The sequence below is a fragment of the Callorhinchus milii genome, unplaced genomic scaffold (genome assembly GCF_018977255.1).
Source record: "Callorhinchus milii isolate IMCB2004 unplaced genomic scaffold, IMCB_Cmil_1.0 Scaffold21, whole genome shotgun sequence".
Classification (NCBI taxonomy): domain Eukaryota; kingdom Metazoa; phylum Chordata; class Chondrichthyes; order Chimaeriformes; family Callorhinchidae; genus Callorhinchus; species Callorhinchus milii.
In genome coordinates, this window is record NW_024704762.1 from 4,979,306 (window position 1) to 5,004,574 (window position 25,269).

At 41.1% G+C, this 25,269-nt stretch overlaps 2 protein-coding genes across 6 annotated transcripts in view; one reads left to right on the forward strand and one right to left on the reverse strand.

The window, feature by feature from the left end:
* safb (scaffold attachment factor B) overlaps nucleotides 1–5,572 on the reverse strand; it is a 29,881-nt gene extending 24,309 nt beyond the window's left edge. The window contains exons 1-3 of the mRNA XM_042342663.1: nucleotides 5,327–5,572; nucleotides 2,917–3,004; nucleotides 2,771–2,832 (exon numbers count right to left, since the gene is read on the reverse strand). Of these exons, the coding sequence (XP_042198597.1) occupies nucleotides 2,771–2,832; nucleotides 2,917–3,004; nucleotides 5,327–5,476 (300 nt within the window). The 5' untranslated portion in view covers nucleotides 5,477–5,572. The remainder of the gene's footprint in view (nucleotides 1–2,770; nucleotides 2,833–2,916; nucleotides 3,005–5,326) is intronic.
* A 172-nt stretch (nucleotides 5,573–5,744) lies between these two features.
* LOC103183503 (scaffold attachment factor B2-like) lies at nucleotides 5,745–23,945 on the forward strand. 5 transcript variants are annotated; one of them, XM_007901027.2, is made up of 19 exons: nucleotides 5,894–5,956; nucleotides 7,597–7,665; nucleotides 8,677–8,755; nucleotides 9,231–9,280; nucleotides 9,755–9,781; nucleotides 10,420–10,447; nucleotides 11,899–12,376; nucleotides 12,883–12,929; nucleotides 13,072–13,187; nucleotides 14,610–14,759; nucleotides 15,037–15,155; nucleotides 15,391–15,527; nucleotides 15,997–16,040; nucleotides 16,744–16,880; nucleotides 18,024–18,180; nucleotides 20,462–20,562; nucleotides 20,787–20,896; nucleotides 21,889–21,958; nucleotides 23,128–23,945. In XM_007901027.2, exons 2-19 carry the CDS (start codon nucleotides 7,627–7,629, stop codon nucleotides 23,255–23,257), a joined length of 2,019 nt encoding a protein of 672 aa, XP_007899218.1. In that variant the 5' UTR covers nucleotides 5,894–5,956; nucleotides 7,597–7,626; the 3' UTR covers nucleotides 23,258–23,945. The 5 variants fall into 5 exon arrangements, with proteins under 5 accessions (XP_007899217.1, XP_042198593.1, XP_007899218.1 ...); XM_007901029.2 differs by lacking the exon at nucleotides 5,894–5,956 and adding an exon at nucleotides 6,421–6,565; XM_007901026.2 differs by lacking the exon at nucleotides 7,597–7,665 and having other exon boundaries at nucleotides 5,745–5,956.
* The last annotated feature ends 1,324 nt before the right edge of the window (nucleotides 23,946–25,269 follow it).

A 25,269-nucleotide genomic window follows, 5' to 3' on the forward strand; every position in this document is an offset into this window, starting at 1 on the left:
GAAATATGCACATTACCTTAGGCTGTGAATCTTATGTCAGGAAGCACTCATTGTATAGAGTTCCAAGATCTGCTTCCTTTGGCACAAAAGATCCATCCAAAACAGCCCACACCGTAGCTACAGGAAGATCAATTAACTTCCAGAATAGCAATCAACCTGTAAGTTACAACTTGTAGAGTTCTGTTTAAATTCTAACAAACTCTTAATTAGAAAGCTATCCAATGCACAATGGGGAATTAAGCCTATTCGTTCCAAGGTTCCCCGAAACAACATTGTGTGAATGAGAGAGTGTGTGTGCACATATGTATGTGCACATACAGGTAATTTGATTTCACTTCGGAAAGAAAGTAATCTAATAAATTTCATTAAGGTTTTGGTAATCCATAAATGCAGGCCAATGGCCAGGTTCATTTTCTTTTCCTACTGAGCATACAATTACCAGCAATTTCTCACTTCATTGTTTTGCAGTTATGTATTAAACTATTTCTACTTTTACAGGGAGCAAGTCAAGTCCTTGTGGGAATCTATTCAGGTGAGCTAGACAGTCATGTGTAGATCTTCAGAACAAGCATTTTATTTATATTAGTATTACTCCCAGTATTACAAAGTGAAAATAAGCTAAAACAAACATCAGGTCTATTTCAAAACTGCTAACAACTCATGTATGTTATTAATTGATGAAATGCTGCACATGTTGTACCAGGATCCAAATTGAGTATCGACAGGCATTTCCTACACGTTCCCAATAAACTTTGGATAGACGGTGCAAAAAGATTATAAATAGATTAATTTTCTGATAACTGTACTTGTACAACCAGATTTCTGTAAGGAATACTCGCCACTGAACCTGACCAATAAACAGTTCTGAACTGTAGTGCTGTGACAAGCCAGAGTGAGAGTGACAATTCACAGGCAGCCTGATTCTAAGCCACTTTTTATTTCTTTGGATAAGAAGCATCAGCTGAAAGGCCACATCCTGTGCTACACCAGTACACAGGTTAAGACTATCAGTCATTTGGACAATACAACAAAAAGGAGCTTCACTGAAAGGATTACGGTAGTGAAGCAGGGTGTTGGCTGCATCAAAGGAGACAAATTCAGTTTGAGTAGATTTAACTAATGCTTTTTCCCCCTCCTATAATCCATCTATTGTCTTTTGATGAAGATACTCGAGACAGTATTGCGCAGTTCCAGCAGGCCAGGGAAATGAGCGTTCCTTTGCAATAGCAATAAAAGGAATAACTGCAAATGCTGGTAATCATAGAAACAGGAGTAGGTTAATCAGCCCCTCAAGCCTGTTCCACCATTTTATAAGATTATGGCTGATCTGTACCTCAAATCCATACCTGCCCTCGCCCCATATCCCTTAATTCCATGACTTAACAAATATCTATCTATCTCCCATCTTGAAAATGTGAACAGATGCGGTATCCACAGCCTTTTGGGGAGAGAGTTCCAGATTTCCACTCCCCTTCGGGTGAAAAACGTCCTCCTAATTTCACTCCTAAATGGCCTAGCTCTAATGTTAATATTATGCCCCCTTGTTCTGGATTCCACTGTCAGAAACAATTAACAAAGATCAATTAACAAAGAGAAAGATGTCACTGGCCAAGCTGTGCTTCAGACCTGAAATTTGGGGAAACGAGTCCCTTAGCGGGATAGAGAACAGCAAGCCCAAAAAGAACATGAGGAAGAGGTTGCCAAAAAGGAGACATGGAATATTTGTCAAAAGATTGCCAGCTGCTTGTAACAGGTTAAGAAATAAACAAAAACAAAGAAAGTGTCAAGATGGTCCAGTAATGCTGCCTTTATAGAAGAACACCTGAGAAACCAACGGATTTGCTGACAATTAAGTGATGCGCATAGCTTTTACTTTTGGAACCCTGGGGGTTTTCCACTCTTTCCATTTGGTGCATGCTAGCATCACTTCTTCGAGATGTCTCAAAGCGCTTCACAAAATATACGGTGTAGTTAACTGACTGTATATTTTGTGGGTGAAACGCGGCAGCCAATGCAGCAAAGTACACGAGAGCCTTTAGAAGCTTTCCCCCACCCCAATTGATAAGATACCAAAACAACAGTAGCAAACACAGATGTGCCTGAATATCAGATGACCACATTTCAATATCTCATCAAAAAGCCAGTCCTTACAACAATGCAGCACTTCCCCAGCACAGCTGAAGTAGCACTCAAATCACTTACACATCATATACTTTTGACAAAGTTGTTCATGAAAAGTCTTAATTCAACTAAATGATATGAGAGTCTTGTGTGTGGGTGGTGAGGGGTCAGTCAGGGGGAAAAGAGGGAGATCGGAGGAGAGGAGCACTGAGCGTAGTTGTACAAGATTTAGAGCTTGGACCCTGGATTCTAATCTACATAAATGACTTCATTATCCAACTTAAGTGGGAACATGTCAAATAAGTGAAGGAAAAGCAGAGGATTGGCAAAAAGAATTTGGAGTGAGCCAGCTGACACTGAAATTATAAATGTTAAATCTTACAAACAGGTAAAAACAGGTAAGGCACAGTATATTGTATAACAAACTACATTGGAGTAATAACATAAAAGTGATCTGATAAGAGAGTAAGATAAGAATAATACAGAATGGCACCATTTGAAGCAATTTGCACCAGATGTTTACGTAGTTGTAAAATGTGAAACACCAAGCATCACAGTATGCACTGCACTGTGTAGTCCAAAGATGCAAACATGTTCGAGTAAGGGATTCCAAAAACAGTGTAGGCATAAATCTCATACTACCACCAACCTGTCCATCTCCTGAATCCTCTTCCAGACCATCATCTGTTCCATCATCCTCTGCTTTGCGCCCTAATCAGAAAACATACAAATGTCAAAGATCTGAATACCAAAAAAAATTAAAATCTTCAGCACGACTCTGGAAAAATACTTCACCTTTTCCTATTCGTTTTGGAGTTTTCCGCCCTGGAGTCTCTGATGCCACTAGAATTTCATCAGGATTCCCTCCTTCTTCTTCTATTGCCTGAAGACACAACAAGAATTTATAGTAAAATTCCCCTATATTTTTAACCAATTTTAGAGAGATTTATAATTAGTAGTTCAGTAATGAGAAATTACAAACGTTATGTATTTCTTAATTCATGGGTGCAAGGAACTTTTTTTTCTCAAAATCATGCACTTAAGATGTGAATTCTAGTTTTCTATTGCTCAGATGTAACAATGTGTACCTGGCCATCTTCCTGCTCAGAATCATAATTTGGTATTAATACTGGAATATTCTTCAATTCAGTACTTTATGCAGAAAAAAGTTTTCATTGCGATTCCAAGTCTGATTGTATTTTCAGACTGAAAACAGCCACAGCCTGGTAAAAATACAGTAAAGGAAACATTGAAAAAATATTGTTGTAAAACTTTGTAATAATTTAGTTAGTTCAGGGAAATTCTCCCAGTTTGCTCAGATTAAATTAGTCATTTATTTCATGGCTATTCATGTCACATTTGCTGTATACAAATTGGCTGCTGGTTTAGATTCAAAGTATTTCAATTCAACCAAATCTGACTGCCAACATTTATTGCACCACTTGAACTTTATGGTCAACATAAATGAATTAGCCCATTTTATCCTGAAGGTTGTTTTAATCTATTGTGTCCATCTATTACTTTAATTTTCAATTCAAACATTTTTAAACTTCTGCTACCCTGTCCGAGAATTTTCAAGTTGATACCAAAACTGTACAGTTTTGTGCTTGCTTTGCTTAGTTATCATATACAAGCCCCACATGGGCATGTTCAGGTACATCATGCCTGCTGGATTAGAGATGTATTGGGCAGTTTTAACTAATTTTTAACCCAATGACTAACATACTATTACAGTGTATGTTTCCTTCCAAGTGGTCATCCTTCAAGTGCAAGTCTACACAGTGAATTTGGCAGATTATAAAACCCAATCCTGTCCACACCCAATACAAATTTAAGATTTCTATCAGATTTCATTGGGTAGTGGCCAAAAACTTTCATTGATCTTCCTTTTCACTTGGTCAGGGGTGCTGAGTTGCATTGCTGCGCCCTTCAATGCTCCCCCAGAAAAATAAAACCTCAGCAGTTCAGGGATTAAGCCTGAGTATTCCCATTCTGTGTGGCTCAGATTTAATAATCGGTGTACCTTTTCAGTCGAGCATCTTTTAAAAACAACGTAACAAACATATAAGAGGCACAACTTCGCAAATCAAAACCGCATCTCACGTATCGTTATTGCGTATTGCATGCTAAAAAGAAATTAATTCCTACGGTGAATCGCTGTGTCATTTTAGCATGTTTTCATGTTAAAGCTAGTCAGGAACATCTGCTTCTTCAAAGAATAAGAGCCCCTGAATTAGACTGAGATGAAGTCTGTGCTGCCCGGCTGTTCAGAGAGACCACATGGCGCTCCAACTACCCCATCGAACACAGCAAAAGAGAACGAACGGGTTGATCAGCAATTTGCTTTCCTTGGGATCTAAAACGTGGTGCGCGGTGCAGCTTTGAAGCACAAAAAGAGCACGAGAAAAGTTAGCGCAACCGCACGCTTTGTTTGCATCGCTCTGGATTTGATGCATTTGTGTATATAGTGTAATGTATATAACATATATAATATATAAAAAGGAACTTCGCTGCACCGAAAACCTGACTGATTTTTATCTATCCGGCTGGTCCAAGCGGCGAGACACTCCACACCGGTGGAGTTGACAGCAGACGAGCAAAACAAATAAGAAGGGAATACGAGAAACAAGCAAAATAAACAGGAACGGGAGGGGATGTGTGAGGTGAGGAGAGGAGAGAGAGAGAGAGAAAGAGAAGCTTCAGCGCGGGAGAAGGTGGAGGCCGCAGTTCCCATTTTAAAGTTAAATTGGGAACATTTGTGTTCCACAAAGGAATTCCTGAATTAGACTGAAATGAAGTCGGCGGCGTTTAGAGACGGTGGTGATGATGATGATGATGATAATAATAATAATTAATAATAATGCACACGAGTTCCCCCCTTGGAAGCCTGAAATCACAAGAGAAGAGCTGGCAGAGGCACAGGCCAGGCCGCATTCACAGGCAAAAGGCCAAAGGGTCTGCAGGGGCACAGAGGGAGGGAGGGAGGGAAGGAAAGAAGGAGGAGGAGGAAGGGATGGGATACGCTTCATGGCTTATGTTATTAGTACTTTTCTGCCACCAAAACGCTCCGGGGTCGGGTTCCCTGGAAGCGGCTCCGGTGTGGGACTCGGGCGGGGGGATGGGGTGGGGGGGGGGGTGGTGGTGCTCCCTCTTCTCTCCTCTCCTGGCCTGGCCTCTCCTCTCCTCTCCCTCCTCTTGCCCTCACCTTGCGGAGCCGCTCCACCAACACGCTCTTGTTGCCGCCGGTGTCGAGGTTCCTCTTCCTCAGCTGCGCTTTCAGGTCCACCACCCGGAGCTCGGTGATCCTGCGCAGCTCTTCCGCGATCGGGGCCGCGGCCGGACTCTCGGCTGTCATCCTGTTCTCCGCTGGCGGTGGTGGGGGGGGGGGGGGAATCCGTTAGACTCGGGAGACCGAAACGCAACGCAACGGAAAAAAAAAGGCCAACAAAATGGCGCCGGTTGCCTCGGGTGGGGGGTGTAAGGATGCCGCTGGGCGACTGCGCCTGCGCAGCAGCCAAGCGCGGCGGGACGACCGACGCATACTGCGCATGTGCGGCGGCGGGCGGCGGGCGGGAGGGGAGGAAACCGTTACGCGCGCGCAGGAGCGGCCGCCCAGACGCTGACTACTGCGCATGCGATAGAGAGAGAGGGGGGCGCGGGGGGGGGGGGAAAGAGAAAAAAAAAAGCCCGCGTAAACCTGAGCCTTGTGCTGACACTCAGGGCCTGGAAATCCAGGCCGCAAACAGGGCCGAAATCCAGGCCGCAGGCCTTTACATACATGGGGTGCACTGACATACGGGTGTGCCAGAGTGTGAGCAAGGCGCGGCAGAGCCCGGTGAGTGCCGATAAACGGTAATAATCACCGTGTGTCCTCGCGTCTGGTCTCTCTCTCTCCTCACCTCTTCCGAGACGCCTCAAAAGCGCTCCGCGGGACGCACAGCGAAGTAAAGTGACTGGGCTCCATTTTGCGTGTGGGCGGAACGCGGTGGCCGACTGCGCACTGTCGCCGTCGTCGTCCCCCCCCCCCCCCGGCGCCCGGCGCCCGCGCGCAGCCGCGGATTGAAGTTGACCAAATTATTGCTGTCGTCGTCGTCGGGAGTAAAAGCCGCGGCGAAGACCGACTGTGAGGCACGAGTTCGACAACAACGACAACAGCAGCAACAACAAGATTACGTTTGTGTATCGCGCCTTTCACGTCGGGAGGACGTCCCGAGGCGCCGGACGGTGTACGGCGTTTCAGAGTTCAGGAGGAAAGCAGGAGAGACGATTCAGGGATTTTTTTCCCCCCCCCCCCCCTTTTTTACGTGACCAGAGGCCGTCTTGTCTGTTGCACTTTGCTCGTCTCGCTCCAGTAAATGCGACTTAAGCGAAAGGGGGACTGGTTATCAGCGGAGGAAAGGCTCGAAAGGAGATGCAGATGAGCATTCCGGAGGTTTTGCAAATTGTAAATGCATGTTCTTTCCCCCCCTCCCCCCCCACACACACCCCGATAATTAGCCACCGTAGTATCTATTCCAGAAATATACCCGGGAGATAAATTGGAGTCAGTAATGCTGGAGGTGTTGAATGTTTCGGGCAAAGAGCAGGCTGGGTGCACTGATAAACAGCTTAGGGGTTACCAATATGGAACTTAAGATTGCAATTGCTTCAGCGCCAATCCTTCACATCAGAAAGTCGGATCTCAAATATGCAAGGGGCAACGTGAATGTTTGGATCGAGTCGAAATTAGTTGGATAGGGTTTTCTCCCAAATCTGGCGCCAGAAAAACAAGCCGGTTTTCATTACAAGCTGTATCCAGAGAATTGTGGAGTCCTGTAGCTCAGTGGTTAGAGCACTCGCTTTGCAAGTGAGAGACCTGAGTTCAATTCCAGGCAGAGGGCGAAACCTTGGGCAAGTTTCCTTACTCCACACAGAGCCTAATAATAATCCCTCCAAAACAAAACAATAATAAATTGGTCATCTTTAATCTATGACTGTTTGTGGGACATTGCTGTGCGCAATTGGCTGCCGCGTTCGCCCACAAATATACAGTCAATTCACTTTACAGTGTGTTCTGTGAAGCGCTTTGGGACGTCCTCCCGACGTGAAAAGCGCTATATCAAATGCAAGGATTATTATTATTATTATATTATTAATTGGCTTACTCGTGGGCACAAATTTGTAATAGAAACGCAGCACTAGAAAATATAACCGTCGAATGGGTCGATATAATTATTAAACAACAGTGATCCTAAACAATACTAGAATACTAGCATCACCAAACACGTAGATTGTGCCTTGTAACCAATACAACTTCAACAACAACAACAACAACAAGATGACATTTGTGCAGTGCCTTTCATGTCAGGAGGACCAATATGTGACATCGAGATCAACACTAACTGAAATTTTACCTTAAACATCATCAAACTACTGTGACATCATGACAACAAACAATAGACTTTCACGTCCAACTTGTTCCACCTTTTTTTTTAGGCATTAGAAAAGTGGAATATTTAACCCACAATGAAGAGCACTTGCATTTGCTGCTCAGTGGAATATGTGGTAATGATCATTTATTTATTTTTATATACATATACATATATATACATGTCTATATATCCCGGCCTGGGTGGTTTGCGTTCTATTTCTGTTCGTCAGTTGACGGGGTAAAATAGCTCTTTTCTATTCTCAAATGGACCACCCCCCCCCTTTTGAGGTGGCTTCTGTTATTATAACAGCAAGGCAAGGGAGTTGGTGCAGCTTCAGTGTTGTTGGTGCAACAGAACAGGATAAGTAGTGCTGCAGTGAGTGAGTGATACTGAGCCAGTAACTGATATATTATATATATATATATATATATATGTGTGTGTGTGGATATAAAAACACACACTGTAGCACAACACTGTGGGTTTGAAGCTCGTCGTGGTGCAAGGTTTGCTGGAGGAGTTGCAGACAGTCCTCGCACTGTTTACTCACTCGCCAACGGTTCCATCCCACACACGTCTGTCTGCACAGTGTCAGGTGGGCAGAGGGTTCTCTCCCCCCCCCCCCCCCTCCTCGTGGGTGGGGTGGGGGGGGGGGGAGGCGACGCCGCCATCTTGCTGGGGCTTCAGTGCGAGAGGGAGGGAGGGAGAGAGAGAGGGGGGTGGATAGATAGATAGATAGAAAGAGAGAGGTAGAGGAGAGAGATGGATGGCCCACCACCTTCCTGTGGACCTTCCCTGCGCAGGTTCACGAGCTCAGGGTGGTGGACCTGAAAGCCCAGCTTAGAAAGAGAAACCTGGATGCCAGTGGCAACAAGAGTGTGCTGATGGAGAGGCTGTCCAAGGTGAGGAGCAGGACTGTAATGTACAGTGTATGTAATAATAATAATAATAATAATCCTGGCGATCGATATAGTGCGTTATCTCATCGTCAAGACATTCCAAAGCTCTCCGCGGGGCTTGCTGTCGAGTGTAGTGACTGTATCCTTTGTGGACTAAGGGTGGACCAGGGGCTGGAATGGAACAGGGGCAATGGGATGGAACTGTCAGTACAGTAGTTGTGTAATAACTTTGAACTTCCTCTCTCCAGGCAGTAAAAGAGGAAGGAGGAAATTCTGGTGAAACTTCAGAAACGCCAAAGAATAGGACATCACAGAGGATGGGAAGAGGTAGAAAAATATTTTTATGGAAACAGATTTTCTGTTATTGTTTTTGGGTGCGTTTACCGTGGTGTCGTTGTTGGGAAAATGAAGATTGTTAAATACCACTTGTTGAGGTACAGTTTGGATCAGACTCTGTCTCCGAATCATATTCCATCCACGTTTACCAGTGTGGCAATTCGATTTCCCACACAAACCATCCTTTTGATTTCACAATAAATAAGATAGTCAGTTAGTGTACAGTTTTATAGTATGTATTCTCTTCTCAAAGCCACAATCGCAGACTTTTTGGATAGGATCCATCCATCCAGCAACAAAGAATATACTATACTATCAATACAAAGCATTCAGCATCTCTCGCTTGGTTGAGTTTCTTTTTCTCACTGATTTGAATCCACACTCCAGATGTGAAAGGACAGTTCAGTACTTTCTACAAATATGGGTTAAATGGAATGTCATTTACATTTCTCCTTTTATTCTTTAGGATACAAGATTGAGGACAGTGGTACTGAAGAGGATATTGGAGATGGGCAGGTAGATTCTTGCACAAGACTAACTTCTAGAATAATTCTTCAATGGTATGTTTAGCCACAGTCATCAGGCAAGGGCTCTGTTCCTCCACTATTTGATTCCTGAAGATATGTTTTTGCTGTGGCCCCTCCACAGATTTTGTAGTTGCCATTGGTTTCTGCTCACAATAAGTATAATTGACTGATAAAATTGTTTGACTGTTTGACAACCAGACAGGTCTGCAGTAACGCAGGCAGACTTGGAGGTGTGGGCATGTCCATTTCTGTGACATCAAAGTTAGACTGGACATGTGCTGTATGGTTACCTATTTTTATCCTCCCTTGTCAGAAATTGGGAGCATGAGAGGAATATTTTTAACTTAAATCGATATCCATCGATCCAGTGCAGGAGTTTAGGATCTGAATGTACTGTTCCATTGTGTAGTAAGTATGATGGGTACTTGGCTTGGTGTAATCCTTTTTTTCTTCTTCATTATAGGAGGATATTGAAGCTACTGCTGATCAGGTACAGGATACTAAAGTAGTATGTGTACACACTTCAGACAAAGAGGAGATGCTAGGAGTGCAGTGGTTAAGTGTGGCAAGGAAAAGATCACAGAGCATGTTACTGCATCATTTTCACATGCCACTATAACTGATAAATTATGAAAGCTTTAATAATTAACAGTCAAAGAGCTATGGGGGAGGGAGAATTGCTTTGTATGTAGCTCTGAACTGTCAGTGGTGTTAAAATGATTTGAATTAGCTGAGAGTAAGTCTAACCTCAAACATATTCTTGGTTTGAATTTTGTAACGCATTTTTCCCAAGTCAATTGATAATTAGTGTTATCATTACTGTTTTTTAAAAACCCGTTCGGATCAAAAAAGGCAGATTCATAACCGTGGTAGCCCCTTGAATTTGCATTTTAAAACCCTTTTGCTATGCATACCAAAGTATTGATTTGTACAGTGAATCTTGATCATTCAGGCAAGCAATTAAATACCTACAGTTCATTTGCTCTGCCTACCCTCCACCTACGTTTCGAGTCTTTTACACAGTTTCATGCCATGGTTTGTGTCAAGCTGTAAATAATACACAATACTTAATATATGAGACTTACTGTGCTATGGTTTCAAATGCTTTTTATTTTCTCCCCCCTTTAGGAACCTAGAGTTACACTAGCAGATACAGGTACTGTTGAAGATAACCTTGGAAGCTTGTGTCCCAAACTTGCTCACTCTCAAGTTTTAACAGTATTTAGTAGCGCGATTTAATCGGAATAAACAGCTGAAGAAAGCATAAAAAACTGAGCATATTCGAAATTGGCTAAATTGCGAAAGCACAAATAGGGTCGAGAGTATATAAGTGCGTGATAGTGTACCATTGAGTACTTCTAATACTCTCAATCCTATTTATGCTTTTAAGTAGTTTTTATTTTCAACCCTTTGCCTCTTTTGTGCAGAAATGCAAGTTGAAAATGGTACTCTTGTACCACTTGTAGCAAAGTCAATTATTATGTTGAAGTATATGAGTTTAGAGGAAAAAATACAGTGAGATAAAATCTACATAAAACCTATGGAACCATATGATTTCCTTCCATTCCCCTCCCATTTCAGTTTTAAGCCCCATCTTATCAATGCTGGAGTTGGTTTCATTACACAGGACATCCTCTGGTACCTTGCCTGAATGGCATTTTCACTCATGAGCCCATGAGCCTAAGAAATGAATGCTGGCAGGGTAGTTCACTGAAAGGAAAGAGGAGTCACTGCAAGTTGTACATATTAGAAATGGAAAAAAATCTGGATTGATAGTGCATACAATAGTGCTTTGTGTGAGGTGTACTTAAATGCTCTGAGACGCCGTTCGACTTGAAGAGCGCTATATAAATGCAAGTTGTTGCCGAGGTTTAGAATCTGATGAATGTGCTGCATCAATATGCTTCACATTGAATGAATGAGGACAATCTGAGACAGCTGTGAAACTCTAACTGTGCATCAGTAGCACTTTCATGCTTTCCATCCCAGCCTTTAAATGCAGCACAGTGAATTAGCTATGTTAGCCTGTCATAGTATTTCATATTAAAACATTCATGAAATAGGGGTACAATTTATTTATCTCGGTGATCTAACTTACAAAGGGGAAAGTTTCAATTTTTTTTCAATGGCTTCAAAATGGTTTCAATAGAGTGCTTCAGGAGTCATCAAAAGTAATAAAGTTGATGGGTGTGGGTTGCTAATTTTCAGCCCCAATTTGAAATTAGAAAGTTGATTGGGCGAGGGTGTGGGCCTCGGTGTGTAAATGCGTGTCACAATCCAAATCTTGATGTAAATACGTCAGCATTCGCTAAAGAATTTGAATGTTGAACCTCTTGAAACTGAATTCACGCTCCATTTTGGGGTTTACAGTAGTTGGAAGATCAGTGAAGAGCTACTTTTAGCACCGGAGTCAGTGTTGCTTAGTGACTGTACTCATCAGGTAGAAAGGAAACTATATATTTTCTGTGATAGCTCCTTCTGTACTACCTCAGCTATCTATGCTCCTTTAGTTTTCCAAGATTGTTTTAACATGGCAGGAATACTAACTTCTGGGATATATTTGCTCCGTCTGTAATTAAACCTTGTACTACTCTATTAATCCCATAGAAAAAGAGAATGTAGCTGGGAGTTCAGGGAAAGCTTGTAGTTCCGTCCCTACAGAGGAGGAGCCGCCTGAGAAGCTACAACTATTGATGCAATATATGATAGATATGGATGCCTGTCAAAAAGAAGAGGAGACTGCCAAGGTCGGGAGTTGTGTAGAGGACATGCTTACGATGGACGTGGACTGTGATGTACATCTAGATGGACCGAAGATGGGAGAAGACACCAGCCTGTTTGTTAAGGCAAAGGTGAGGAACGAGAAGATGGAAGATGAAACGGCTGCATCCGAAAACCTTAGTGAGGTGGAAAGTAGTCAACAGGATCAAGAAGTGGAAGGGGCAGGCTGTCAGAGTACAGAGAGAGTGCACCTTGGAACTGAAGAAAGCCCGGACGAAACAATAAACTTGGAAGATGAGGGTGTTCCTAAAGAAGCAGCTAAGAAAGAGCCCACATTTGTAGAGGGAGGTGATCAGAATAAGAGGTTTGTTTATTAGTTTTAGACCAGAAGGTTTCTTTTTTTAAATGAATACCGAGATGATTCCAGTAAACGTGTGCCATGAATCGTCTGTGCAATGGTGGTAACCTTGTTGAAAAGCTCTTTATTCCCTATTCTGTGAGTAGTTGCTGCACCTTCTCCACTCTACAGGATAATACTTTGTAATACTTTGCTGTTAGATGCACTCGTTTGACAGTACCAGAAATACAATTGGGGCAATTTATTTGCCAGTGGTTTACGAATCTGGCTTCTGAAATGCCATTGATAATTAACCCTCTATCCAATTTGTTTCATTTTATTACACTAGTAGTGGTGAGAGCTAGTTTGGTAGGTATTGAAGTTTGCTTTCGACCGAAAGAGTTTTTGGCAATACCTATTTTTAATGTATGATTTTGAAAACTATTTGTGGAGCTTGCATTAGAAGTACTGAAATATCTCAAAGCCATTTATGTAAATTTCTCAATGTCTAACAAATAGTTTTGTGTATTCAGCTCCACTGAAGATGAAAAAGGTGCTAAGAATGGGGCGGAAGAGAAAGGTAGGTTCTAGAAAACACAGTACATCTGTAATCATCTAATTTCATGGATATACTTGTCAGTGAAACACGTGTGAGGTTCTGGCATGAATGCGCACACTTAAATGAATCGTTTCATCATTAATGTCAATTCCCTATGATTCAGGTCAATCCTGCAATAGTAGCACTTCAGGCAATGCTGGCAAGAACCTTTGGGTGAGCGAATTGTCTGCAGCAACCAGAGCTACTGACCTGAAGAACCTCTTTAGTGAATATGGCAAGGTAATAATCATTTCAGTTCCTCTGCTATTGCAGTTAATGATCAACTGAGTGAGCAAATGAGATGTAAACGGCGAGTGGAGTCCTCCTCAAGTGCTCCGAGACGAGACCCTGAGAGAAGGGCTTTATATAAATGCAACTTGTTGTTGTTGGAGTGGTTTGTGATGCATTTTGCTTTTTAAATGTATTTAAAGTCGACCTGCATTTATTTCCACGGTTGATAGTGCATTGGCAAATCCAAAGTACTGCTTCAAGCCATTGAACGCCCTGAATGCTCTGTAGGGTTAATTCACTGATGATAGCAATACGTAGATTTAAGGAAAGAAGCAATACAGTGAAATACACTTGACTACTGCACATTTGCCTTTATCTAAGTATCGTCAACCATGTCAGAGCATGTTCTTTCTACCTATGCATACTTGAAGACATAAAACCATGCCTAATACTGTCACTAGCACTAACAATATTGTCGCAAGTATTTCAGTGAAATAATAATCCCTCCAAAACCAAAAACAATAATAAATTGGTCATTTTCAATCTACGACTGTTTGTGGGACATTGCTGTGCGCAATTGGCTGCCGCGTTCGCCCACAAATATACAGTCAATTCACTTTACAGTGTGTTCTGTGAAGCGCTTTGGGACGTCCTCCGACGTGAAAAGCGCTATATCAAATGCAAGGATTATTATTAAATGTAGTGGTGAGTGTGCACTTCGAAAAACAGCTACCAGTATATTTGTTGATTCTATTCTTCCAAGCTTGGATCGTGCCTGGAGAGAGCATTTTGAGATGTAGAGATTACCAGAGGGAAGAATTGCTGATTACAGGTCAACAGTAGTACTGGGAATAGCTATACGAATTGGCTTGATTATAGGAGGCTATAATTATGCTAGTTATGAATGGAGCTGCATTGGCATGGAAGGAAATAATATACAAAGAGCTTCAGGGCTCATTGGAAGGAATTTAGGAGAGGAGGTTAGAAAAGTTGAAGAGGGAGGGGCCAATATACACTCTGCCAGCAAAACAGCTTCTATGTGAGCTATGTAAAATTGTGTAAAAATATCCTGCTGATTTATGTGTATGACTGGTAATTGATTTCTGTACTTATTTACGCTGTACAAAATGATTTGGTGGTGGCGACATAAGCCTAATTGCACTAAACGGTGATGTCTCTTTCCCCCACGCATCTGTCGTTGTCACTGAAACTGATGACTATAATAATAATATGAAGAATGGCCATTTTGGGTGATGCGTCAGAAAGTAATTGGTCCATGTGAAGTTTTAGGAGAGGAGGTTAGAGAAGTTGAAGAGGGAGAGACCAATATACACTCTATCAGCAAAACAACTTGTATGTGAGCAATGTAAAAATAGGTGACAATATGCTGCTGATTTCTATGTATGACTGGTAATCGATTCCTTTGTTTAGGTGGTGTGTGCCAAAGTGGTAACTGATGCCCATAATCCTGGTGCCCGATGCTACGGGTTTATAACTATGTCAACACTCAAAGAGGCAGCAGAATGCATCAGTTTCTTAAATCACTCTGAGCTAAGTGGACAAATCATCACTGTGGAAATGGTAATCGCAAAGGGGGTAGTGATGTGTACTGATAAATAAGTTTGGGGATGTTTTTTAAATAAACATGCAGCAAATTGCAGAGATATTTTATGGGGAGTGCGTTGCGTGTTTATGGATAGCCCATTTACATCTAGTATCCTGCCTGGGCTCCTGGGTGCTACTTGCAAACTCGAATAATGAATTATTGATTGATTTGGGCAAAGGGTGATTGTGTCTACATTTATTGTGGTCACAGCTCTATGCTCAGTACAGGTACAGAGTGTGTTTGTGTCTTCAGGCTTCAAATGAATCTGGCAGTAAGAAACATTCAGTTCTGAAGGGAGGAGATATGAAGAAGGACTGCAAATCAACTTTCACTCGTAAAACAGGAAATGATAGACGACATTCTCGAGAGAAGTAAGTGATGATGTAGGCATAATGTGGCCTGTTTTGGTTTGGTTGGAAGTGCTGCAATAAAGCTCTTAATGGTTACTAATTTGGTTTATTCTCAAGGTACACTAGGCAAGGAGTAACAGGACAATAAAAGGACTAACAGTTCATCAGATCTTGTGATCTTTTTATCTTGTTAGCAGAAACTTGAACTATCCCAATTTTAATACTTCTCTTTCAAATGTATTTAATACTAATTCAGATCATCTGCTAGCAGAAAGGGGGATGATAGGAAAGATGGCCAAGAAGATTCCAGGAAGACGGATGATAAAAGAGATAGAAAGAGGGGAAAGTATGGACATCGACATAGATCTTCACATTCAAGGGAATCTAGAAGAAGTGAGTATGGGAATAGATGGCTCAGTGAAGTGGTTTGGCACGTTGCCCTCTGGGACTGGGGTTTCAATTCAGCTGAGTCTGTTGAGATGAAAGTCTTCTGTGTCAAGGCTGTCAGAGAAAAGATCTTAAGTGAGCTGGATTTGGATAGTGTCCATCAAGTTTTAAGTTTCGAGTGAACATGAGCTTATACCGAAAAGGGGCCTTAAAATGAGACCCAATTATATTTGGAGATTACTGCAGGACTCGAAGGATGCTAGTATTCTAGATGCAGTTTTGAAGACTAACTTCTGATTTACTTCACTTTGGTTTGTGAATAGAATGTGTGAAGCATTGCAGGGATCTGGGAGCTGATATTGCAGGTCACAATTTGAAGCAGCAGGTCACATTTAATTGAATAATACATTGTGGAACACATTGAGTAATATCAGCAGTTACTGACCTGTGTCCATTATTTTCTGTTTCTTTCTAGGAAGTCGAGATTCAGATAGGAGGAGAAGTAGAGATAGGGTGAGAGTAAGTTCCCAATCAGAACAATACCTTTCGTAACCCCAGTAGTTATTACAGCTGAATTTGCAAGTGATACATATTCATATTAAAGGAGAAGTTAGAAACATTTCTTGGAGAAACAGTGAGTGCTTGGAGTGTGGCACTCTCTGCCACAAACGATTGTTGAGGCAGAGTCATACATTATTTTAAAAGGAATTTAATAGATGCTTGAGAAAGACTATGTGGGAGTGAGCAGTAGAGTGAGTTTAAATTAGTGGCTTGTGGGGAAAAAAACACTAATGCAATATTAATGGTTCAAATGACTTGTTTTTTGCTACGAAATATTGATGCATTGTCATTTTATGAATCGTATACCATTCTATGAATTGCCTATAACTTGTGTATGTTCTGTGATCTAATTTGACATAGTTGCTGCTGCAGATGTTGAATAATTGGCACAATTGGCACAGCATTTATATATAGTGCCCATCGTCTCGGAGCGCTTCAAAAGCACAAAATCCCACAAAAGCCCCTAAAATGTCCAGTTTAACTGGGCTTTCGTACGGTGGCTTCGTTCACCCTCCTACCCTTCCCCACTCTCTACCCAACCATCAGGTGACTGTCCAGCACCTTGGGACATCCTGACATGAAAGGCGCTATACAAATGTAATTTGTTGCTGCGTGGTCGTTGTAAAATTCCAAGTTATTTTCCTTTTTGTGGGGAAAAAAGAGATCAGAGAGCAGGAGGAGATCTCGCAGCAGAGACGGGCGAAGAGACGTCGTATCGTTCGAGAAACTCATTGCGCTAAGACAGCGGAAGCGGCAATGGGACCACAAAAGGGAACTGTGGGAAATCGAAAGGCAGAGGCGAGTACAGCATGGTGCATCCCGGCAAAACTGCTGGTTTTAATATGTTTTTCAGTGTTTATTCAGTGTTTAGAAAATAGATTTGACACTTGTCCGGATGCTTTTGTCTCTATTCTCAAACTTTTACAACCTTAGAAGAATGACTAGCTCTCAGTAGACTGTCAAATGGTTTCACCAGCTAATGACATGACGACTGTCCAGTTCAAACACTTTTGTACCATTATTTAGCTGGATGTAAGTGCAGACATTCTATTCCCTCTCCTTGCTGTGATTTGTGCAGGGCGATTAATGCAGAGAATCCTGCCCTCTGGTGACATGTCACATTGAATGAAGATTTCAAAGGCCTGAAGTTCTGCCGAGTCTTAGCCATTTTGCCTTAAATTTCTGACAAGAGGGAACGGTGAAAAAATCTTCAATTCAGTGTCAATTTACAAACCGCTTCTTTTTGGGAACTTGCAGAAAACCAAACTGACTGGAATTGAATTGACTGGTGTTGAAAGACGATACAGTCTTAAATTGACTGGATTGAAGAGTTGGCTGCAATTCTCTCTGATCGTAAAATCGTAGGTAAAATAATCTTACAAGCTAAGGTTTGGTGCAATTTCAACTATTGTAGGTATTCAAGGAATGAGTCGGAATTTGGGGACTTTTAAAAATGAGAGCCTGTTTTTCACTATCGGGAAGGTTAATAATGCCTGCTTTTGAGAGTGAATATCTTCTCATTTTAAGCTTTTTGTCTCTCATCTTGGTCATCCAGTAAGCACTTGATTTCAAAGCCAGTGAAGATGATACTTTAATGTGCAACGTGTGTTGCCAGCTGGAGCCTGATCTGTACTTAAATCAGAATTAAGCCTTTGATAACACCAACAACTGGCAAGTAAGTGGTCTTTCATGAAGGATAACCTCTGAATGAGCTTTATAGAGGTCTGAGCAAGGTGGGAGGTGGGGGGAGGAAAATTATCATAGGTGCACATCGGAGCTCACAGAGCCTGGTACAGGAGAGGATACGTGTTGCAGAATTATGAATTAACTGGATTTCTAGATTGAAATTAGGATGACACGAGGGTTGCGATTGCCGGGTTACCCGATTTGTTTTTTGACCTCCTGTTGAATCGTGAAACATTGGTTTTGTTTTCCCACCAGAGAACGTGGAGCGTGGGAGCAAGAAAGCCGTCGGGAGCAGGAATCTCGAGATCTGCTGGAAAGGGAACGGGAGCGCCTGCAGCTTGAGAGGATGCGCCTTGAAAGGGAGAGAATGGAGCGAGAGGCACTGGAGAGAGAGCGATTGCTGATAGAAGGGGTAAAGGGAGAATCCAGGGAAGGGATGAGATTAAAGTACTTGGCCCTTATCAAACAGATTAATTGGTCACTTCTTCACTGCTAATTGTGAGATATAGCTGGCCTACACGAGCTGCTATGTTGGCAAACGACTATATAAAGTACTTAATATTTCAATATGGTGAGGTGCTACTTTACATGCAAGTCTTATTTGTATATTATTGCGAGGACGGGAACCCAGGGAAGGTTGGAATATTATCTGGAGGAATGAACGAAAGAAGGTCACCATAAGCAATAACACAAACACATTAGTTATGTGCCAATACATTGCTAAAGTGGCACTTTAGTGCCGGGGGAACAGTACACTGCTTTATCCTTCAGGTAACACATTTTTAAAAAAAAGTCTTTCCATAGGTAAAGATCCCATGACAATATTGAAGAGGAGAGCTTCTCCTGGTGTCCTGGCCAACAATCTTACAGATTATAATAATCCTTGCATTTGATGTAGTATGTCCTCTCAATGACATCTTAACTTAATTGGTCTTTCACCTCATGGTTGTTTGTGGAGGCCTGACGACATATATTTCTGCCTCATTTACTTACAATAAATAATTAGTACATTTGACAATTACGTGTTTTGAGACTTTAATAATAATAATAATCCTTGCATTTGATATAGCGCTTTTCACGTCTTCTTGACGTCTCAAAGCGCTTCACAGAATATACTGGAGTCCTGTAGCTCAGTGGTTAGAGCACTCGCTTTGCAAGTGAGAGACCTGAGTTCAATTCCAGGCAGGGGGCGAAACCTTGGGCAAGTTTCCTTACTCCACACAGAGCCTAATAATAATCCCTCCAAAAAACCAAAAACAATAATAAATTGGTCATTTTCAATCTACGACTGTTTGTGGGACATTGCTGTTCGCAATTGGCTGCCGCGTTCGCCCACAAATATACAGTCAATTCACTTTACAGTGTGTTCTGTGAAGCGCTTTGGGACGTCCTCCCGACGTGAAAAGCGCTATATCAAATGCAAGGATTATTATTATTATTATTACTGTAAAGTGAATTGACTGTATATTTGTGGGCAAAACGTGGCAGCCAATTGTGCACAGCAGCGTCCCAAAACAGTCGTAGATTGAAAATGGCCAATTTATTATTGTTTTTGTTTTTTGGATGGATTATTATTAGGAGTGTGGAGTAAGGAAACTTGCCCAAGGTTTCGCAATGCTTCAACACGGGCGCAATAGAGAGAAAAAATGTGTTAATTAACAGTGACGACAATGAGCACATTATTGAAACTTACACCCAGTCAACAAATTGACTGCTCTATGGGTGTGCGATCCTTCCCCCACCCCCACTCCACTATACACTGCAATGGTAGAGCCCAAAGCCAGTTAGAGTGCTTTTGGTGCTTAATTCCAATTAGCAGGATATCAGCTTTACGTTGGGTTTCATGTCAACATGGAGAGACGGAGAATAAAAAGATTTTCTTTTCTTTTAAGGGTTTTCTATCCCAATTGCATAAACTGCCATTTAAAACAAACACAAAAGATTTGAAAATCTCCTGAGCAATACTATGGAGTAATGTTTCAGCAAAGGTAGTACCGCTATTATTAGATTTAAACAGGAAACAATGCAGAATGGTTGACAGTAACTAAAACATAATCCTTGCATTTGACATAGTGCTTTGTCGTGTCATTGACATGTTTTAAAGAACTTCACATGAATTTACTGCAAAGTACTGTGTAATTGTAGGCAAGTTTCCTTACTCCACACACCTCTGTTTACCTAGTAGTAAGTAGGAACCCGGTTGCTAGTCAATTGGCCGATTGCTTTTCTGTGGGTAATCATTCCTTCAAAAAAAATTGGTCACTCAATCCACAACTGTTTGTGGGACACTGCTGTGCGCAATTAGCTGCTGCGTTTCGCCCATAAATATTCAGCCAATTCACTTTACAGTATATTCTGTGAAGCACTTTGAGATGTGTTGAAGACGTGACAAGTTGCTATATTAACTGCAAGGATTATTTGACATGATGAGGCACGAAACAAATGTATTTTCTTTTTTTAAATGTTGGTTTGAGCTTTCCCACTGGGCTCATCCTAAATCTCTTTCCAAATATGGCTAATATCCAGAGCCAGAATAAATAACCAAAAGTCATAAAGGTGGCATTCTTGCTTATTAAAATAAAATGTACAAGTTTGAGGTACTGGATGTGTAGTAGTAATTTTTGTTTTCATAGAGATAAAAATGTCTTAGTCTCCAACAGCTTGTAGCAATCTACTGTGTTACTTCTGCACAGGAGAGGAGGAGAGAACAGGAGCGAATTTACCGGGAAAAGGAAGAGTTATTCCGTGAGATGTGCTTCGATCGAACTCTAAAAAGACCTTGTAATGATGTTAGGTAAAGATTGTTACTTGGATGCAGGTTGTGCAGGTTTTGTTGCTGGGGCTGAACTAACATTGAAGAGGTCTAAAATGTGCAGATTGTAAGGGAAAGGGAAGACTAAAGGCAGTAAGAAGTTTCATAGAACAAAATTAAGAAGTGTAAAAATATAAAAACATAAAAGTCTTGCCTTAATTGTCTTGTATTTACTAAAGAGTTATTTTATGGCTTCTTTTCATCAGGTACGGCCAGGGTTGGAACAATAATCAATGCTGGAAGATGGAGGGATTTCCTGATCATTCGCAGCAAGGCGGCATGGAAGTAGGAATAATGGGCAGGGATTATTGGAAAGGTAAACCTTACTAGGCTGCATTTCCATACCGTGGTTTTAAAAAAAGTGAAAATAGACAATTGGTATTTTAAGCAAAGATATTTGCTCTCTCTTGTGAACCTCGTGTCTGACTGTAATTAAGGTGTCCAGCTCTTTAGGACGTCCTCCTGACGTGAAAGGCGCTCTATATATGTAATTATGTTGTTGTTGTTGTTGTGTGTCAGGTGTCAGCCTGGCTCAGTTGGTAGCCATCTTGCCTCTGAGTTAGAAGGTTGTTGGTTCAAAGTCCCCATGTTGGGACTTTGAGGTCATCTAGCCAATGCAGTGATAATAATAATAATAATAATAATCCTTGCATTTGATATAGCGCTTTTCACGTCGGGAGGACGTCCCAAAGCGCTTCACAGAACACACTGTAAAATGAATTGACTGTATATTTGTGGGCGATTGCGGCAGCCAATTGCGCACAGCAATGTCCCACAAACAGTCGTAGATTGAAAATGACCAATTTATTATTGTTTTTGGTTTTGGAGGGATTATTATTTGTGATGGGGCTGTGCTGCATTGTTGGGACTATCCATCAGATGAGGTTCATTCGAGATCTTGTTTCCAACTTTATGTTAAGGTTTAGTTTATAAAATATTGGTATTTACAATTCATTTGCAGCTTCTAATAGAAGTAAAAACTAGTCAAATGTTTCCAGGGGGAAGGAACAAAATTGGTGAAGAAAAACAAATAAATTGACATGATGTGCAAACAGGCACGTGATGGACACAAATAGTTAATTCTCAGCAGGTACCAAAGTAACTATAACACATAAGTTGCCTAATGGTGCAAAAATGTTGAGAATTTTATAGGCATGCGTTGGGGCTCGTTTGCTGATGGTGTTATTAATGAATAAATGGGCTGTCTTTTCTCTAAAATGCTTTTGAAATATTTGTATGTGCATTGATTTGTATTGTTAATGACACATCATGAACTGAGGATTAACCAGAAGTGTATTGCTGTTGCAGGTGGTGACAGAGGCATGCACAGCCAGTCTGGGCAGGACTTTATGATGCAGAGAAGAGCTGGAATTCCTAAGTAAGCGGCACAAATATTTCCTTTAATAAAATAATTCAATAACCTTCAAACTTGTTAGAATGAATATAGTTTGTACATCTGCTAAATAAAGGAAGGGCTTGCATTTTATTTGGTGCTTTGTCCAGTCAAAGTACTTCACAGATAAAAATGTCAGTGGTGTAACTGGTTTTGTAGGCAAACTTGATGACCAGTTTGCACGCAGCAAGGTCCCACATACAGTCATAAGGTGGATGACCATTTCATAGGGATAGTTTTTGTTAAGGACACCGAAAGGGGAAAAAAAACCTCCCTTCTCTTTTGCTATGTTTTGCAGGATCTTTAATGGGGATGTGTGCATTGGAGTGTTAGCCCAGCAAACTCACCTCACCATCCAGTTCTCCTTATTTTCGTTAGTTATTCTAATTAACATCTTGCACATTCCCTTTGTTAGCTCACTCCATGCTTCACAAAAACACCCTTAGTCTTAAATGAATTTTAAAGGTACTATCAGTGGCATTGAATACAACAAAATATCCTTACAGCGTCATATTAACATGCAATACAGCCTCAGGAATGGATGATTGAGACAACTGCTCTAAAGCCTCTACTTGATGCTCCAAATGTGGGATTATCCCTGATTTTTTTAAAAAAAAACTATTAAAAAAACAGTTTATTCGTAAATCAACTTCCTACTTCACTTCCAACTTACCTCGTATAGTGATTCAAAGGTTGAAACTTGTTGCGGGCTGAGGTGAGGGGGGCAGGCAAGAGAGACCAGGCAAGTTGCTTGAGGATTTTAATGCTTTGTACTGTTCTCCTGATTCGTGAAATGTTGAATTTCTGCCGTTAGAGACTGCTGTTGAGCTATGAAAGCACTTCAAGTGTTAGGGTCAAATAGTGAGGCTCCGGGTTTAGTTAAGTGCTGCAGCAGCCAGCTTCTGGGGTTAGTGACCTTGTTTTAATGAGAACTGCATGGAACGTTACAGCATGGAAACGCCATTTGGCCCAACTAGTCTGAGCTGTTTTATACTCCATCCATCCCTCTTAAATGCTTCATATTTCCTTAAACTGGTGAATTTTTCAAAGCACGGAATTTAAATTACTGGTCCTGCAATCCTCAGTATTTGGATAAATTTGTGTTTTGTGTTTTTTTTATGTGTGTAAATTACCTTGTTGCTGTCCTTTTTCAGTCAAGGAAACTTCATCCAAGGGGGTTATCAGCATGGCCCTAATCCACTTGATAACCGTTCAGGCCAGATGATGCCAGGAATAAATAGATCAGGAGGAAATCCTTCAGGAGGTTACCGGTGTCCGTATTAAATATGTATATATTTTGATGCTTTTTTTTTATTATTATTAGCTGTGTTTCAAAGCCAAGTAATAGTTTGTTCTGTGTTTGTGTTTCCATGATTGTTCCTGCATTAGCTTCTCACTATTCTTCGTGGCCGTACTGCACCCAATTGATCTAATTAGGCTTTCCAGGACCCTATCCCGCGTGAAGGGTGCTATATAATTGCAAGCTGTTGTTGTTGATCTGCAACTACATTTCTGATGGTTTTCAGTCTCCACTGATGGAATTGGGGCATTTGTTGAGGAAAACTTTTGTTAAGAAAACTGAAGCTGAATTTAAATTTTTATCGTATCCCCCCCCTCGGCACCAATTTTCAGATTATTTCTTGCTCAGACGCCTCCTGCTGCCGCATTTGGTTAGTTGCAGCTTTATAGGCAATACAGTAACTAATGGACCTGCTAATTAATGGGCACCCTGACAATAGGAATGTTTAAAGATATTTGCCTGAGGAGACTCAGTATCTTTGTGAACTCAAAGTGGTAATTTCTCGGATTCTCTGCGATGTGAGAGCCAGTTTTAAGATGGCGGTTGGCACATTGTAATATTTTTGTTTTAAAACTCAAGTCAAGTTGAGTACCTTAACCTATACGATGGATAGTGCATACATTTAGGTGTATGTGTGTATACATATATATATAATATAGCAACAACAACAAATTACATTTATAGAGTATCTTTCACGTCAGAAGGATGTCCCAGAACGCTGGACAGTTAAGGGTTTGTACTCAAGTTGGGAGTTGGAATGAAGAGGGTTGGAGGGTGGGGGTGGGGGAGAAAGGTAGCCGATGTATAGAAAGAATACATGAATACATTTGAATAAACTTAACTGAGGTCCCCGACTAAATGCAGCAAGAGTAGAAGAACCACACGACCACTTTGTATGGTGTGGGATAGGTTGTCTCTTGTTATTGTTTTTCTTTTGATATTTGAATGATTATTTGTAGAGTTTATATCCTTCATTTGACCTTTCTGATTTCCTAAATAGCCGATGGAACTTCTTTTTCCATGATCTTTTTCTTTTCCATTCCTATCTTTTCCCCATCCCGTAATGCTTAACTTTCTAAGGTTTCTTGGAATATCGTGGTACGTTCTGTAATCAGATTTTACAGCAGGGAAAATAGGTTGCTCATCAACAATTTTAATACCAATATCTGACTTATCAGGTCAACTATAATAACGTGGGTAATTATTGCATAATAAAACTTTCTGTATTATGCCAACAAGGCCTGTGTTTATTCATCTTTGCGTGAAGATACGTGTGTAAAATATGAGTGTTGAGGTTAGTGTTAATGGAAGATTTGTCTGTGTTTAGCTCATTTCAGTGTTGTGGCCTTTCAGCTTAGCTTTTTGAGTCCTTGTTAAAGATTATTGAGGAACCCTTGCAGCATTTGTTCTGAACACCCATCAAAAAGGTGGTTAACTCATGATCAGGCATGGCCAGTGTGTGAGATTAATAAAAGGGAAGGTTTTGATACTTTATACCATAGCCATGAAAGCCTGATATAGTGGCTATTGGGTGCATGCATCCCAGATGAGTAGGAAAAGGAGATGATGATGTCCTTTTGGCACAGAGGAGAGAAGAGATCACAGTCAGTTCCTGATGTGGAAATACTTGAGAAGGAGAAACGCAAGGAGTTGCTGCCAGATTAAATTGAGTAACAGCTTTATTATTTATTGTAAAATTCAAGGCACTGGATGCTTCACCTTGCAACCTCATTTCAAATCAAGACCAGATTGATAGGATGAACTTTCGTAAGAACACTGGACTATGTACAATTACTGCTGTTATTAAATCTTTGTTTGTTTAAGCTCCCAAAAGAGCCAAACAAAAAGCTGCATTGACAATTTTCCTTTTTCTTGGTAAGGGTGGAGAAGTAAGAATATGAATCTTATTATTTCATTGCGTACTTGATGAAATTTGTGTCCAGTTCCTTTTTGAAGTTACCAATCATGAGCAGTTAACTTGTTTTAATGACTCGTT

Coding starts and splice junctions, on each gene's coding strand:
- LOC103183503 (XM_007901026.2), top strand. CDS start 5,900: ATGGGGTGCACTGACATACGGGTGTGCCAGAGTGTGAGCAAGGCGCGG. Junction 20,563..20,786: donor AGACCTTGTAATGATGTTAG/GTAAAGATTGTT, acceptor TCTTTTCATCAG/GTACGGCCAGGGTTGGAACA. Junction 21,959..23,127: donor AGAAGAGCTGGAATTCCTAA/GTAAGCGGCACA, acceptor GTCCTTTTTCAG/TCAAGGAAACTTCATCCAAG.